The sequence below is a fragment of the Erpetoichthys calabaricus genome, chromosome 1, assembly GCF_900747795.2.
Source record: "Erpetoichthys calabaricus chromosome 1, fErpCal1.3, whole genome shotgun sequence".
Classification (NCBI taxonomy): Eukaryota; Metazoa; Chordata; class Cladistia; order Polypteriformes; family Polypteridae; genus Erpetoichthys; species Erpetoichthys calabaricus.
Genome location: NC_041394.2, coordinates 154,976,031 through 154,994,672, shown reverse-complemented (window position 1 = coordinate 154,994,672; position 18,642 = coordinate 154,976,031). Strand labels below are relative to the sequence as shown.

The following is an 18,642-nucleotide window of genomic DNA, read 5'->3' as shown; positions in this document are numbered from 1 at the left end:
CTTTCATTCTTCACCGAGCAACCAAGCTGCCGCCACTAAATGGTTTTACTGGCTGAAACTGTTTAAAGCTGGCAGTGGTGTACTCATATTTTTTACAAATATCCACTGTCCACCAGGTTAACACTTCTTCATAAGGATAAGGATCTTTTAGCACCTGGGCTCGCAGCTCCCCATTAGCCAATCAACAGATTAGCTTGTCTCTGAACTGTTTTCCTAAGGTTGCAACAAACTTACAATGTTCTGCCAGTCACTTTAAAGCCACTACATATTGTGACACAGACTCCATATCTTGCTGTTTTCTATTGTTCTCTACTGTACTCTTTAGCACAAAGTTCTTTGTCCCAATTACAGTCAGGATCACCACCTTTTTCCTTTCCTCAGCAATATCAATCGTCATGAAGAAATTTTCAATCCTCTTTTCAAAGTGAGAAAAACTCTCCTCTGACTCCTTAAACTACAAAGCTGCAGTAACAGCATTAGTAATTGTCATGCTGCTCCACAAATCCCAGTCCTCGTCGCTGGTCTGTTGTGTCTCAGGTAAGAAACTTGATGCAGGGCAGTGTTAAACAGCAATAAATGGGAGTCCAAAGAGAAGTGCAGTTGACAACTGCTTTATTTCAAACACGATCTTCTATATATCAAAGAACAGTCTGATGCAATCTAATTAACATTGGGTAGATGTATTACTTTTATATGTATACACTCTACTATAGGTCTGGTGTACAACTGGAATGAACAACCCATTTTTTGCTAAAATAAAAGTTCCTTTTAAAACAGGCAAAAACAGCAAAGAAATCCTATCCTGTTGTACTAATGTTTTCACATGGCTGTCCATTGTATAACCAACCCTCTTAGCATCTTGGTGGTGTTTGCAGTGTTGGTTCTTAGCAGGCACAATATTTACAGTATCATTGTGACTACTTTGCGTGAGTGTGGGTTGTAGCTATGACTGTTAAACATACTATACTTGTGTCATCAATTCATCAATAAATCTCTGACTGTTTGCTTTGCATTTCTCAAACTGGGTGGGTTGGGTTCGGTTCAGTGTTAGAAAACTTGTTGTTTTATAGGAAGCAAAATCTCTGTTTTGAATTATTATTTTTAGCTTTATTGTGAGTATGTGCTGTTAATGAAGAATTATTCGATATACCAATATAATGAAATACACAGAAGATATATTTGACTAGACTTAATTATAAGACTATAGGTATAGAAATCAAATTTATTTTATGTTCAAGAAGAAATGTGACAACATGAAATGAGCTATTCATCTTCTCTATTTCTGTGCTAGTAAACATAAAAATATTGCAACATAAAGTAAAGAAAATACCTAGTTCTATGCATATGAATTTAAACATTCATTTAAAAATGAACAGCTGTTTAGGCCTTATCCCTTTTCCGTATTTAGGACTCACTGCTAATGATTTTTAGTGTTTTGTACTTGGAAATCTTTGTGAATCACAATTTTCTTTTCTTCACTGATGCCCCCCATACACACAAATACACACAAAAAGTCAGTAAAATAATAAGAAAAATTTCTAAAAATGAAATGTCGTTGTTTTTACTATTTATCCATGTACAGTAAGCCAATATTTTGTACTGTGTGTAGAAGAAATAATAGTATTTTTACATGTGTCATGACATGACATTTTACATGTTGAGATCTTGCACGTGCATTACAAGGCAACAACCTAATACATACTTGTTCACTGTACATCTGCTGTAATCTTTGCAGTTTCTTATTTTCAGAAAGCAGAATTTGATGTTACATCATTGTTCAAAAGTGGCCAATAAGTTGTGTTCATATTTACTTCAGGCAACCTAACTAACTTCTGAGTTCAAAGTCTTTAAGACATTATGGTGTCAATAAATGTATAGGGACTCCCCTTACATATTCCATTTTATTTTGAAAAGTCTGTTCTCCTGTGTTATTGTTTGTTTTGCCTGTGATGTCTCTGATTATGACGTAGCACTGTTTAAAATGTGTCTAAACAGATGGAGGAGCTTTTAACTGCCATGGAGAAAGTCAAGCAAGAACTTGAGTCCATGAAAGCTAAACTGTCTTCTACGCAGCAGTCTCTGGCTGAGAAAGAATCTCATCTAACCACACTTCGAGCAGAGCGTAGGAAACACCTGGAGGAGGTCCTAGAAATGAAGTAAGATACCTCTTAATTTTTTTTATGATGCATCTTTATGCTTGACGTGTTTGAATTTGAGCAGAATTAATTCTGAACACCAGCACATTTACTATACATCTCTACTGATACATATTCAAAAATGCAGTTCACTTTGTTAATTAATATACCTTGAGTGCTGTATAATTATTAGATTTTAGCCAAAAGAAAATGCAAAAGGTGGAGAGGAAAAAAAAAAAAAACTAATATTTTTCTGGTGAGATGTCTTACATTATTATTATTATGATTATGTTTTGGTTTGATTTGTTAAAAATGTTATTGTTACCAGGTGTAGAAATGAAGATTTTACAATTAGACAGCTGGTTATTGCTACCACTGATTTAGATCATTTATCAAACAAACAATTTACATCACATTTTTTGAGAAACGTATTTGTAAAGTTGGCATCCTTAAACTGTTTAAACAAAGTAGGCTTTGACTTGTTGTTTAGTGTATGATTTATGTATCACTCAGGTGTTTATGGGTGTGAGCCAAAGTTCTGTGGGAGCAGATAAGGAAGGAAAAAATTGCCTTTTTAAGATTTATAGAAAGTGTAAATATTATAATTCTAGCTCACAGGGGAAAGATGTACAAGGTGCATTTCTGCGCTTTTGCAGAGATTTTCTCTCTCAATGTTTTTTTTTTTTAATTTTCTGCGCTGTTAATGTTAATCCAGTGAAGGTGGTTTAAGGTACAAGTTGTTGATCCCTAATCCAAAATTCCAAAATCAGAAACTTTTTGAGTGCCTACATGACACTTGTTTTGTTTTCTTTTGTTTTTTTTTTTTGGCTAAGCAGATGTGAACAGCATATGTACAGAGTCCAAACAGGTTTTTTTGATTCTGAGCTGTATTTAATGGGTGGAGAGTGTCTGATCCCCCATGAAGTACTGTGTGCCACAAAGCTAGGACACACAATTCATGACCAGTGCTGTGGTCCCATGTAAAGCAGCATCACTCCATAAGCTATCAAATATGCAGCATCTTTCCTCTTTAAAGGGAACTAAATACAGTCTGTACATCATATTCATCACTTTTGAGGTGTAATATGTTTGTCACATCAGCATACATTACACAGTGTTTCCCAACCTCGGTCCTGGGGGCACACCAGCTTCCAACCAGCTTCTGTTTTTAATTGGTCTCCTGGGCTAATTAAGTGATGTGTTATTTCCCAAGTTCTGTGTTTTGGGAACAATATAGAAATTAGAAAACTAAGTTTGGTATATATATATATATATATATATATATAGATATATATATATATATATATATATAGATATATAGATATATAGATATATTGATATATATATGGAAGAGAAGGTCTGTGATACGGTTTGCATATTTGCAGCTGGAGATCCACAAAGGGAGAAAAAAATGAATCACGTATCATAAAGTAGTTTTTATTCCTTAGCTTTCAACCCCTACCATGGGTCTTCATCAGAGGATAATGCTTAGACTTAAAAGAATCAAAGGCAATATATAGCAACACATTAAGGGGGGGGGGGTTGTATAGTTTATCTATTATGTACATGTTCTTCTTAAGTTAGCATATGCTGGATTTATGTCCAAGTGTCTGTTGATGGCGTTTTCATTTGATAGCCATGACTCGGCCAACTCTCTGGCTCTCTGGCACTTTTTGTACTGGCCTTAAATTTTACTTTTACATTGTCCCAGTTGAATGTGTGTCCTGTCGATTTAGTATGTGCATAGATCAATGATAGTGCGTCCTTTCTTCTGACGGCATTGCGATGTTCCTGCACACGTGTTGAGATTCTTTTTGAAGTTTGGATCCCTTTGTGGCAATACTAATTAACACGGAATAAAAGTAAGGTCTGATGGCCAGGGAGGACAGAAAAAAAAATCTGCAGGGGTTCCTGGCCACGAGATTGCCCAGCCCCTACTAGGCATTCTATCTAACATAAATGATCTCAATCAGTCCTCATGGTTTTCAGGCTCCACATGAAAGAATTAGACGATGATGGTCATGTGGACCTCTGGCCTTCAATCCATCAACGCAAGGACAACATGGTGCTTTGATCAGGTGGTGGTGGGGCAGATCACCACCACAGCAGAAAAAATTGGGGTTAGTACGGATTGCGGTGCTATAATAAAGATGATAATTACATGTATATACAGAATATCAGGTTTAAACTAAATTGAAGCTATGAGAAAACCATGTTAAAATAATGAGTTTTTAGCAGTTGTTTAAAGTGCTCCACCATATTAGCCTGGCGAATTTCTGTTGGTACGCTATTCCAGATTTTAGGTGCATAACAGCAGAAGGTTGCCTCACCACTTCTTTTAAGTTGAGCTCTTGAATTTATAAGCAGACACTCATTTGAAGATCTAAGGTTACGATTTGGAGTGTAAGGTGACAGGCATTCTGAAATATAGGATGGAGTGAGATTATTTAAGGCTTTGTAAACCATAAGCAGTATTATATAGTCAATTGTAAACGGCATGGGTAAACAATGTAGTGACATCAAAACTGCATTCTTCACTAGTTGCAATCGATTGATGTCTTTTTTGGGTAGTCCTGAGAGGAGTGCGTTACAGTAATCTATCCAACAGAAAATAAAGTGTGAACTAATTTCTTTGCAAGATGCTAAGTTATAAGAGATCTAACTTTTGCTATACTTCTTAAGTGAAAAAAGCTGTCCTAGTAATCTGATTAATACGTGATTTAAAATTCAGGTCAGAGTCAATAATTACCCCCAAAAATTCTTTACCTCTGTCTTGACTTTTAAGCCTAATGGATCAAGTTTATTTCTAACTAGCAAAATACCCGCGCTTCGCAGCGGAGAAGTAGAGTGTTAAAGAGGTTATGAAAAAGAAAAGGAAACGTTTTAAAAATAACATAACATGATTGTCAATGTAATTGTGTTGTCATTGTTATGAGTTTTGCTGTCATACACACACACACACACACACAGACATATATATACATATACATATATACATATATATACATATCTACATATATATACACATATATATATATATATATATATATACACACACACAGATACACATACATATATATATATACACATATCAATGTATATATACACATACATATACACACATACACATATACATATATACATATACACATACATACATATATATATATATATATATATATATATATATATATATATACTAGCAAAATACCTGCGCTTCGCAGCGGAGAAGTAGTGTGTTAAAGAGGTTATGAAAAAGAAAAGGAATTGTAATTGTGTTCTTATTGTTATGAGTGTTGCTGTCTTATATATATATAAAATATACACACACATAAACATAAATATACATATACATATATGCATATCTACATATACATATATATACATATATATATACATATACACATCCACATATATATACATATATATATATATATACACATATCAACATATATATACACACATAGAGTACATACCCACACATATACATATATACATATACACATACATACATACATACATACATACATACATATATATAATACACACACAGACACATATATACATATATATTTACATATCTACATATATACTGTATTTACATATCTACATATATATATACACATATATATATATCTATCTAGACATATTATTTACACATATATATACTGTATATGTAATTGTTGTCATTGTTATGAGTGTTGCTGTCATATATATATATATATATAGTATATATACAAACACACGCACACAAACATATATATACATACACATATATACATATATATACATATCTACATATACACATCTACATATACACATATATACATCTATATATATATATATATATATATATATATATATATATATATATATATATATACATATGTCAACATATATATACACATACATACACACACACATACATATATACATATACACATACATATATATATATATATCAACATATATATACACACACAGACACATATATATATATATATATATATATATATATATATATATATATATATATATATATATACACACAGTATATTTATATATCTACATATATATATACATATATATATATATATATATATATATATATACATACATACATACATATCTACATATATATATATATATACACAGTGATCCCTCGCTATATCGCGCTTCGCCTTTCGCGGCTTCACTTCATCGCGGATTTTATATGTAAGCATATTTAAATATATATCGCGGATTTTTTGCTGGTTCGCGGATTTCTGCGGACAATGGGTCTTTTAATTTCTGGTACATGCTTCCTCAGTTGGTTTGCCCAGTTGATTTCATACAAGGGACGCTATTGGCAGATGGCTGAGAAGCTAGATTGCTTACTTTTCTCTTTCTCTTGCGCTGACTTTCTCTGATCCTGACGTATGGGGATTGAGCAGGGTGGCTGTTCGCACACCTAGACGATACGGACGCTCGTCTAAAAATGCTGAAAGATTATCTTCACGTTGCTATCTTTTGTGCAGCTGCTTCCTGAAACGACATGCTGCACAAAAGCTCGAAGGGCACGTATTGATTTTTGACTGAAAAACAAACTCTGTCTCTCTCTCTCTCTCTCTCTCCCCCTGCTCCTGACGGAGGGGGTGTAAGCTGCCGCCTTCAACAGCTTTGTGCCGCGGTGCTTCGCATACTTAAGCCAAACAGCCCTATTGATTTGTTTGCTAGAGATTGTTTTCTCTATCTAAAATTGACAAATGTTTTTTTGCAGTGTTTGAATAACGTTCCTGTCTCTCTACAACCTCCTGTGTTACTGCGCAAATCTGTGACCCAAGCATGACAATATAAAAATAACCATATAAACATATGGTTTCTATTTTGCGGATTTTCTTATTTCGTGGGTGGCTCTGGAACGCAACCCCCGCGATGGAGGAGGGATTACTATATATATATATATATATATATATATATATATATATATATATATATATATATATATATATACATATACACATATCTACACATATATATATATATATATATATATATATATATATATATATATATATATATATATATATATATATACACATATCTACATATATATATATATATATATATATATATATATATATATATATATATATATATATATATATATATATACACATATCTACATATATACGTATATATATATATATATATATATATATATATATACATATCTACATATCTACATATATATATATATATATATATATATATATATATATATATACATATCTACATATATACATATATATATATATATATATATATATACACACATATCTACATATATATATATATATATATATATATATATATATATATATATATATACACATATCTACATATATATATCAAAATACCCGCGCTACGCAGCGGCGAAGTACTGCTTTAAAATTTTTATTAAAAAGAAAAGTAAACCTTTTTAAACTGAGGGAAAAATGTATCAATAATTATTTGTTAAGGATCTCTTTGTATACCACGTTGTCAGTTCGCCCCTCTGCTTGTAATATGACCAAGCTGTGTGGTAGCTTACTGTTGAGCATGCAACGTACAGTTGGCCATGTGAAAAGCAGTCCTGCCTCAAATCAATGCCAACCTTTTGTAGGGTCTGTCCCTGAGACTTATTAATTGTCATTGCGAAGCAGAGCCTTAGTGGAAATTGTAGGCGTTTGAATTGAAATGGGAGATCAGAGGGTATAACGGGGATGCGAGGAATAAAAACTCTCTCCCCTGAGCCACCGCCAGTAAAAATAGTTGCCTCAATGACGTTCTTTTGCAGACACGTGACCTGAAGTCTCGTGCCGTCAGAAAGTTTCAGTGGCTGTACGCAAATCCACAATCGGTTTCATATTGTTTTCGTACCTTATGAATTGTGTAATGTGTTTTTTGAAGAGGTTTGATTCATCGAAGTGATCACTCCTGCTGCGTTCAGTCACTTCACGTGAGCCGCTGTCTTGTGTGATGTTGCGATGTCCATGGGTTTATTTAATGACCCGGCAGTTAAAAGTTTCTCGCTACAGCAATTTTAACTCTGTTACGAAGTGATCCAAACTGTCGTTTATACCTCGTGTCTTCTCATTAAACTTGTATCTCGCGAATATGGCATTGCAAACGGCAGCGGGTCAGTTCACGTGCTTACGTGGGAAGTGTGATGATGCGATATATTTTGATATATATCAAAATACCCGCGCTTCGCAGCGGCTAAGTACTGCTTTAAAATTTTTATTAAGAAGAAAAGTAAACCTTTTTAAACTGAAGAAAATGAACCGGTTGTAATATGACCAAGCTGTGTGCTGAGTTTACTCTTGAGCATGAAATCTAACGTGGTTTGTGCCCTTCAGAATGAAAACAGTTTGCATTTACCTCTTTAATAAAAGGCGAGCTTTTAAGCCCAAGAAATCGCCCCGTAAATGCACACGTTTAATTGCACATGTGTTAATATGTATACTTACACAGTATTAAAAGACACTCAACATTTAACGTTATTTACCTTTGTTCCCGCGTTTGATAAAAGGCGAGCTTTTAAGCCTGAGAAATCACCCCGTAAATGCACACGTTTAATTGCACATGTGTTAATATGTATGCTTACACAGTATTAAAAGACACTCAAAAATTAACGTCATTTACCTTCGTTCTGAGGTTCTTTTGCAGACATGTGACCTGAAGACTCATGCCGTCACAAAGTTTCAGTGGCTGTACGCAAATCCACAATCGGTTTCATATTGTTTTCGTACCTTATCAATTGTGTAATGTGTTTTTTGAACAGGTTTGATTCATCGAAGTGATCACTCCTGCTGCATTCAGTCACTTCACGTGAGCCGCTGTCTTGTGTGATGTTGCGATGTCCATACCTCATGTCCTCTCATTAAACTTGTATCTCGCAAATATGGCATTGCAAACGGCAGCGGGTCAGTTCACGTGCTTACGTGGGAGGCGTGATGACGCAATATATTTTGATATATATCAAAATACCCGCGCTTCGCAGCGGCGAAGTACTGCTTTAAAAATTTTATTAAGAAGAAAAGTAAACCTTTTTAAACTGAGGAAAATGAACCGGTTGTAATATGACCAAGCTGTGTGCTGAGTTTACTCTTGAGCATGAAATCTAATGTGGTTTGTGCCCTTCAGAATGAAAACAGTTTGCATTTACCTCTTTAATAAAAGGCGAGCTTTTAAGCCTGAGACATCACCCCGTAAATGCACACGTTTAATTGCACATGTGTTAATATGTATACTTACACAGTATTAAAAGACACTCAACAATTAACGTTATTTACCTTTGTTCCCGCATTTGATAAAAGGCGAGCTTTTAAGCCTGTGAAATCACCCCGTAAATGCACACGTTTAATTTCACATGTGTTAATATGTATGCTTACACAGTATTAAAAGACACTCAAAAATTAACATCATTTACCTTCGTTCCCGCGTTTGACTCGTGCTGTAAATCTCTTCCTTGTTTTTAGTTCACGTGATTACGTAGGAGGTGTGATGACGCGATATGTGACTCCGCCTCCTCCATTAGAGTATATGGACAAAAAACAGGTTCCAGTTATGACCATTACGTGTAGAATTTCGAAATGAAACCTGCCTAATTTTTGTAAGTAAGCTGTAAGGAACGAGCCTGCCAAATTTCAGCCTTCTACCTACACGGGAAGTTGGAGAATTAGTGATGAGTGAGTGAGTGTGTGAGTCAGTGAGGGCTTTTCCTTTTATTAGTATAGATACCCTCATTATATCCATTTTTGCCAATTATGAAAGTTTCTGTTTTCTCCTTATTTAGTTTGAGAAAATTACTACTCATCCATTCTGAAGCAAAAGTAAGACATTGTGTCAGTGAACCAAGAGAGTTGGGGTCATCAGGCGCTATTGGTAAATACAGTTGTGTGTCATCAGTATAGCTGTGGTAGCTCACATTATGCTTTGAGATAATATGACCTAAGGGAAGCATATAGAATATCATGTGTCTTTGAAGTATAATTACCACAAGTAACAAAGAATTTTCTACCTGTTACGTAAGACTCAAACCAATTTTAGACACTGCCAGAGTGGCCCACCCATTGACTATGGAGATTTGTAAGAATATTGTGATCAGTGGTATCAAATGTGGCACTCAGATCTAAGAGGATTAGAATAGATAAACAGCCTCTGTTTGCATTTACCCGCAAGTCATTTACTACTTTAACTAGCACTGTTTCTGTACTGTAATTTGTTCTAAAACCTGACTGAAACTTGTCAAGAAATGACTATTTATTCAGGTGATCATTTAGCTGCATAATGACTGCCTTTTCTAGGATTTTACTTAAGAAAGGCAAGAAAGGCAAATTTTCAAAAGCAGAGGAGTCAAGATTATTTTTCTTGAGCAGGGGTTTAACAACAGCAGTCTTAAGACAGTCTGGGAAGACCCCCGTATCCAATGACGAGTTTACTATGTCAAGAACACTATCACACATAGTATAGTATACTCATGGTATTAAGGTCAAGGACGCAGGTAGAGGGTCTCCGTTTAGAAATTCTTCTTCTTTTTCTTTCGGCTTCTCCCGTTAGGGGTTGCCACAGCGGATCATCTTGTTCCATATCTTCCTGTACTCTGCATCTTGTTCTGTTACACCCATTACCTGCATGTCCTGTCTCACCACATCCATAAGCCTACTCTTAGGCCTTCCTCTTTTCCTCTTCCCTGGCAGCTCTATCAATATACTCCGCATCTCTCCTCTGCTCATGACCAAACCAATGCAATCTCGCCTCTCTGACTTTGTCTCCCAACCGTCCAGCTTGAGCTGACCCTCTAATGCAGTGCTCCGCAACCTTTTCTCACCTACGACACACCAAAGTTCTTCCTAGAATTCCGCGGCACGTCAAAAGCTAAAATAGATAGCAGTGGCGTAGCTGTTTGTGGGGGTAGTCCGCTCCGAGCGCCAGCTATTTAGGGCGTCCAAACCACGGTACTTTCCTTTTTTTTTTTTGTTCCTTGAGGAGGCGCAAAAAAAAAAAATTTCTTTCAGCTTTGGGCCGTCAAATTATTCACCGCCCTGGGCAACATGATCTCCAGCTACGCTACTGATATATAGATATTAATTTAATACACAAATTTTACAATAAATTTTCATTTTTTATTATAAGTATACATTTATTATAAGTAGAGATACATAAAAACTATACTATATTTACTTTTATGCAATCTTAATAATTATTATAACATAATGACTGATTAATGTGATACCTGCGCTTGTTTCAATGAACACAAAAGTTTTATATTCGGATCAATATTTGACTGCGCAACCCGAAGTTCTTGGTCAAGATCTTTTAAGCATGACCGCTTATCATTTTTAATTAACACAAGAGTTGTTTGTCTTTTTTGGCGTAACTGGGATGGTTTGAATTTAGATGGCGATTTAGTTTACTGGGTGCCATTGCCTCGTTTGATAGCTGATCGCCGCAAATGATGCATTGTGGCTTTGGAGCCGTTTCATCACCACACCACGAGAATCCATATCGAATGTAGTCTTCGTTGTACTTCCTTTTCACAATCTTTTTTGGTTTTTTTTGCAACACTTGTGCTGGGCTCTTCATCATCTGTACGTGAAGACGAATCTTTTCCACGTAAAAATTTATCCATATTTAAAGGGGTATAAAACTAAATATGAATCACACGAAGAACGTTAACCATACACAATTCAGCAACACAACTAATAGTAATGAATGATAACTACTGTCGCAAGACGAGTGAATGCGACGTAGCACGACTAATACTTCGGCTTGAATTGAATTTAGGTGAGGGCACGGAGCGCTCTGCCTATCAAAGCATACTACGGAGTTGTCTGGCGACTACGTAGGGCCTACGTCGTAGGCGACAGGCGCCTGTCGATGGGATTTATTATTTCAGAGAAATGACACATAAAATTATGAAACCTTTAAAAGGCTATTTACGCTAATATTTCATTGCACGTATTCTCGTTATTGTGTTTCTAAGGAGGACCGTTGATATATTATTTAGTTAGAAAAATGTCTTATTTGACCGCGTCACACCTGTATCGGCTCAAGGCACACCAGTGTGCCGTGGCACACCGGTTGCGGCGCACTGCTCTAATGTACTCATTTCTAATCCTATCCATCCGCGTCACAACCAGTACAAGAAATTGAGAAATTATTTTATATAAATCAGGCAAATCTATCCTGGTGAAAGAATTAAATTTGTTTAAAATGGAGTACCAGGGTTTAAGAGGATCAGTATTGGGGAGATGTACTATATTATTTCTAATATCATTCATTTTTTGATTAAAAAATATAGCAAAAGCCTTACAAGTTTCACTGGAAGTTTTTTGGAGGCATTTCATTGAGTGACCTGGGTTTAGCAGACAATCAGTTGTAGAGAATAAGACTCTGGGATTACTAGCATTATTATTTATAATTTTAGAGAAATAGCACCGCCTCTCAAGACAAACTATGTTGTTGTATTTTGTTATTTTAGCCTTCAATATCTCATAGTGGATAATCAGTTTAGTTTTTCTCCATTTACGTTCAGCTCTACAGCATGTGCTCTTTAGATCAGACACTCTTTGGATCTTCCATGGTGTAATAGTGCTGGAAGATTTTTTAACTGTCTTTTCAGGAGTGACTATGTCAGCGGCAGCTCTCACTAACAGTACTCTTCATAATCATGCTCTGTATCTGAGTAAGCTTGGTTCTTCATCTTTAGCATCAGTAGTCCGATTATGAACGTTTCAAGTTCTTTGATGAGCATTGCTGTTATGCTTCTTAAGTTGAAAATTTACATATTAATTTTTATAATTTAGCAAATTATGACTACAATGTTTTTTTTCTGTTGTGTTCATGGTCACTGCAAATTTTCTAGTAAGTCAACCACTATCTTATGTCTATTGTGTTTGTGTATGTTTTCTAATTTTATCTGTGACCCACTGCAGTCTAGAAAAAACTTTTTTTTTTTCTTTTTTTATGATGTACTCCTCTTGCTTGGAAAGTGACATTATTGTATTTCGATTAATTTGTCTTGAATTATTATTGCCTGTGGTGTCCAATAAAACTAAACCTCCACGTGAATACAAAAGAAGCAAAAATGGATGCTAAACGCTGAATCAAAGCCAATCTCTGCAGTAAAACCTTCAGGTTTTTAACTGTCAAGAACTAGTCTGGTAATACTGTATATGTGTGCTTTGTGCACATTTGGAAAACCGCAAATTTAAAAATACAAACTTTAAACCTGGCTGTAAATTTTCACTCAGCCTTAGGGCTAGGGCTAGGACTAGGTTGATTTTATAATGAGTTAAAAGGGAGCCATTATGAAATAAAAAATATTATTTTCATGTGATGTTGTGTTTGGCACTGGCAAGCTTATCAAAACTTTCATAAAATGTAAAATCGGAATTCATAGCTTGGATTTAGTAGCAAGCTCTGTTGACAAATGGGGATAAGATCTATGAGTTTTTTGCATAAATAAAGCTAATACAGAATAATTACTAGTTATAGGAACCTGCTACAGTATGTTTCATTTCATATATTTTATATGTACTAAATTTTAAGTTAACAAGGATGGATTGAAATTCAAGTTTCTTTTGCCATTCAGTTGATATACTTTTGTTTTTTGCTTAGTGAATTACCTGTTGTATACAACAACTAATATACAGTTGTATACGACTAATATTTTTCATTACACATTTGTTTATTTATTTTTATTTATTTATTAATTTTTATTGTAATCATTCCATACAAATAGATCAATTTATAACCAAACAAAATTGAAGACAAATCAAACCCCACCCCTGAGAAGGAGAGCTTCGCCAAAGGAGAATTGCTTAGGGCTTTTTAATAAGGCAACAATAAACAAAAGAAAGGGAGAAATAAATATATAGGTAAATAAGAAATGGAGAAGGGAATTAAATGCGGTAATAGTTATTTCTCTTATTCTAAAATAATTTTGATTAGATCCTGCCAGGTCTTGAAAAAATTTTGTACAGATCCTCTAACTGAGAATGTTTATTTTTTCCAATTTCAGATAATATAAAACATCGGTTTCCCACTGACTTCTCAGAGGAGAGTTAGGATTCTTCCAATTTAACAAAATAAGTCTGTGTGCCAAAAGTGTAGTGAATGCAATCACCGTTTGCTTGTCCTTCTCCACTTCAAGTCCATCTGGAAGAACACCGAACACAGCTGTTAATGGGTTAGGAGGAATTGTGATACCAAGGCTGTCTGAAAGGCACTTAAAAATATTGGTCCAAAATGATGTTAGCTTGGTGCAGGCCCAGAACATGTGACCCAGTGAGGCAGGAGCTTGGTTGCAGTGTTCGCAGGTTGGATTTTGCTCTGGAAACATTTTGGACAGTTTTAAGCGAGACAGATGAGCTCGATATATATAAATTTTAGTTGAATAATTCTATGCTTTGCATATAGAGCTCGAGTGAATTCTCTGCTTTGCTACCTTCCACTCCTTTTCTGATATATTGATTAAGAGATCTTCTTCCGAATGTCATCTTGGATCTTTGAAAGGTAGGGACTCTAATAGGATTTTATATAATGCGGAAATGGTGTTTAATTCCTCGAAATTGAGCAGTATTTTTTCCAGCATTGTGGAGGGTGCGAGGTGGGGAAAATCGGGCAATTTCTGTTTAACAAAATTTCTAATTTGAAGATAGTGAAAGAAATGTGTAGCTGGGAGGTTGAATTTTGAAAGTAATTGTTCAAAAGATGCAAATATGTTGTCTATATAAAGATCTCTGAGCATTTTAATCCCAAAACATTTCCAGATATTAAAAACTGGATATGTTTGCGAGGGTTGAAAGCGGTGGTTCTCTTGCAGAGGTGCCACAGATAAGATTTTCCATCTTAAAATGCTTTCTAAGTTGGTTCCATATTCTGAGTGAGTAAAGCACAATTGGGTTATTAGTATATTTGCGATAACTTGCATTTATTGGAGAGCAGAGCAGGGAGTATCAAGAAGTACTACAGGATTTTACTTCTATTGCGGACCAAGCCTGTGTATATTCATATATTTGTGTCCAGATTTTTATGGCTTGTATGTTTGCTGCCCAGTAATAAAAGTGAAAATCAGGTAAAGCCATGCCACCTTCTGCCTGAGGTCTTTGTAGGGTCGCTCTTCGGATTCGTGGGTGTTTTGAGTTCCAAATGAATGAGTTTATTGTTGAATCTAACGATTTATTGATATATATTGGAATGTTTTGAAATGAAAAAAGAAGTTTAGGAAGGATATTCATCTTAACAACGTTAATTCTTCCGGCTAGAGTGAGATGAAGGGTTGACCATCTATGCAAGTCTTGCTTAATTTTTTCCATACAGACGGCAAAATTTTGTTGATAAAGAGCTTTATGTTTTCTTATGATATTTTCCCCTAGGTATTTAAACTGATCTGCTATGGTAAAAGGTAGGGTGTCCAATCTAATATTATATGCTTGTGAATTCACTGGAAAGAGTATACTTTTATTCAGATTAATTTTAAGACCAGATATCTTTTGAAATTCTGTTAGTGCTGTTAAAACTGCAGGGACAGTGTTTTCTGGGTCTGATATATATAAAACCATATCATCTGCATATAGAGAAATTTTCTGTTCCAGTCATTTTCTGACAATCCCCTTTATCTGAAAAGAATTTCGGCAGTCAACCGCCAGTGGTTCAATGGCAGTTGCAAACAGCAGTGGCGGCAAGGGACATCCTTGTCTGGTACCACGTTCTAGCTTAAAGTAGTCTGAGCAAATGTTATTGATACAAACTGAAGCTTCTGGATTGGTATACAGTTGTTTGATCCATGCACAAATATTCGGGCCAAACCCAAATTTCTCCAATGCAGTGAAAAGGTAGTTCCATTCAATCATATCAAATGCTTTTTCTGTGTCTAATGATAGTAATATCTCTGGGGTGTTTGATTTTGCTGTTGAATATATAACATTAAACAAGCGTCGGAGATTGGAAGATAGGTGTCGGCCTTTAATAAATCCAGTTTGATCCTGTGCTATTACAGAGGGCAGCACTTTATCCATCCTTCTAGCTAGAATTTTTGAGAGTATCTTAACATCATTATTCAGGAGTGAAATTGGTCTGTATGATGCACATTGTAACAAGTCCTTATTTTGTTTAGGAAAGACGGTGATTAATGCTTGACGAAATGTTTGAGGTAGTATTTGGTTGTCTCTAGCTTTTGTAAATGTTGCCAATAAAAGGGGAGCTAGCTGAGTGGAGAATTTCTTATAAAATTCTACGGGGTAACCATCAGGGCCTGCTGATTTCCTGCTCTGAAGTGACTTTATAGCATCTAGTAATTCTGTTAGCGTCAGAGGTTTATCCAGTTCCTCAGCACTTAAAGCATCTATTTGTGATGTCTGTAATGTATCCAGAAATGCATTAGATTGTGTGTTGTCTTCTTTGAGCTCAGTAGAATATAAGGATTTATAATAATCTCTAAATGCGTGCATTATATTTTTATGATCAATAATTTCTTCTACATTCATGTTGGTGATTACTGGTATTGCATTGCAAACTTCTTGTTTGTGAATTTGTTGAGCTAAAAGCTTATTAGCTTTTTCTCCGTGTTCATAGTAATGATGTCTTGACTTATAAATAAGTTGTTCAGTTTCTTTAGTTGTTAAGATGTTGAGTTCTGTATGCAGGGCCTGCCTTTTCCTGTGGAGAGCTTCACTTGGACGCCTGGCTTGTTCTTCATCTATTCTAGTAATTTCGCTTCTTAGCTCTGACACTTTCTGGGTTTCTAATTTATTTCTGTGGGGAAGATATGAAATAATCTGTCCTCTTAAGAAGGCCTTTAGAGTTTCCCAGAGTGTTCCTGCAGAAACCTCTGTGGGCGTGTTTGTCTCTAGGAAGAAGCTGATTTGTTTGGATATAACTTCTGTGCAGTTCTCGTCTGCCAATAGAAGAGGGTTAAGGCGCCATCTACGAGGTGAGTGTGAGGGGCTTAATGATTTTAGCTCCAAGACTAGAGGGGCATGGTCGGAGATAACAATTGTGTCGTATTTGCATGATTTAATTGTAGTCAGGAAATTATTATCTATAAAAAAATAATCAATTCTTGAGTAGCTATAATGCACTGGTGAGTAGAACGAATATGTTCTTGAGTTTGGGTTAAGAAACCTCCAGGGGTCTGATAAGTTGTGGTCATTTAAAAACTGTGTAATTGTCTTTGCAGTATTAGATGTCGTCCCCCCATCACAGGAGTCCTATCTAAGAGTGGATTTAAAACGCAGTTAAAGTCCCCAGCCATTATAATTTTATGAGTGTTCACATTGGGAATGGATGCAAATAGATTTTGCATGAATTCCTTATCATCGACATTGGGTGCATAAACATTTATCAAAATCATTTTACTGTTATATAAGTTGCCCATGACCATCACATACCTCCCTTCAGGGTCCGATATTGCATCTGATGCTACAAATGGAACTGTTTTGTATATGAGAATTCCCACCCCTCTAGTTTTCTTTGTAAAGCTAGAATGGAACATTTGGCCAGTCCAGTCTTTTTGTAGTCTGAACTGATCCTTGCTTAGTAAGTGGGTCTCCTGTAAAAATACCATTTTAGCGTTTAAGCGTGTTAGGTAAGAGCATACTTTCTTTCTCTTTAATTCATGATTCAGACCTTTAACATTCCAGCTCACAAAGTTAACTGTCCCATCATGGAGACATTGATTCTGAGTTTTTAATGTCATTTTATAGTCTTAACTGGTAGTGAGGCAGTTTTAATCTTAATTTCAAAATTCCCCATGAGTTATTGCATTTTAGCCTATTGTTGCATTGATATTTATAGTTATAGGGATTAGAAGAATAGATTAGATATAGCCTGCTCTCCTTCTCTCCCCCCTTTATCCCCCCACCCCTCCATTTTGCCTTCCCACATGAGGCAGTGCAGCGGCGTTAGAGAATTAAAACAAAGAGATATCTATTGCAGCTGAATTCTTAATACTATCTGCCGAAAATATAATCATCTTTAAGCTTAAAATAATCTTCAGCAATTTTAAGATATTAAGATAAAAAAAAGAATGAACCCTGGGAATGATTTTAAAAAGTAGTCTAGGATAAACATGGTAATTCCTAATGCAATAGTATAATGTAATAGTATAAATGTAATAGTAATGTAATAGTAGAAATAGCAATAAACCAAGAGTATGATGTTAAACAGTCTACTTTAAGCTAGTAAAAAAAAAACTAAAAAAAACAAATCCTACTTTAATTACTTCCACACTTCCACACTCACGTCTTAAACTATAATTAAGACATAAACATGCAATGTCCAAGTAAAGAAAAAGATGTAAAATTATAATACCAGTCTGTTTAAAATTGGATCTGAGAGCAGATGATAGGTCCTTCCCATGCCTTGATAGAATACGGCTCCTTATTAACTTTCAAAAGAGTGTCGGAAACAGCTTCTTTAGTTTCTTTTCAGCTTCTTCCTTGCTTGAAAAAATATAATATTGATCTTAAACTTCCAC

The 18,642-nt window shown here is 35.1% G+C and overlaps 1 protein-coding gene across 3 annotated transcripts in view; it reads left to right on the top strand.

The window, feature by feature from the left end:
• The window catches only part of LOC114642058 (ELKS/Rab6-interacting/CAST family member 1), an 814,051-nt gene that overhangs the window by 528,391 nt on the left and 267,018 nt on the right, over positions 1 to 18,642 (top strand). For all 3 annotated transcript variants that reach the window (XM_051920296.1, XM_051920284.1, XM_051920290.1), the window contains one exon: positions 1,996 to 2,156. In XM_051920296.1, the coding sequence (XP_051776256.1) occupies positions 1,996 to 2,156 (161 nt within the window). The remainder of the gene's footprint in view (positions 1 to 1,995; positions 2,157 to 18,642) is intronic.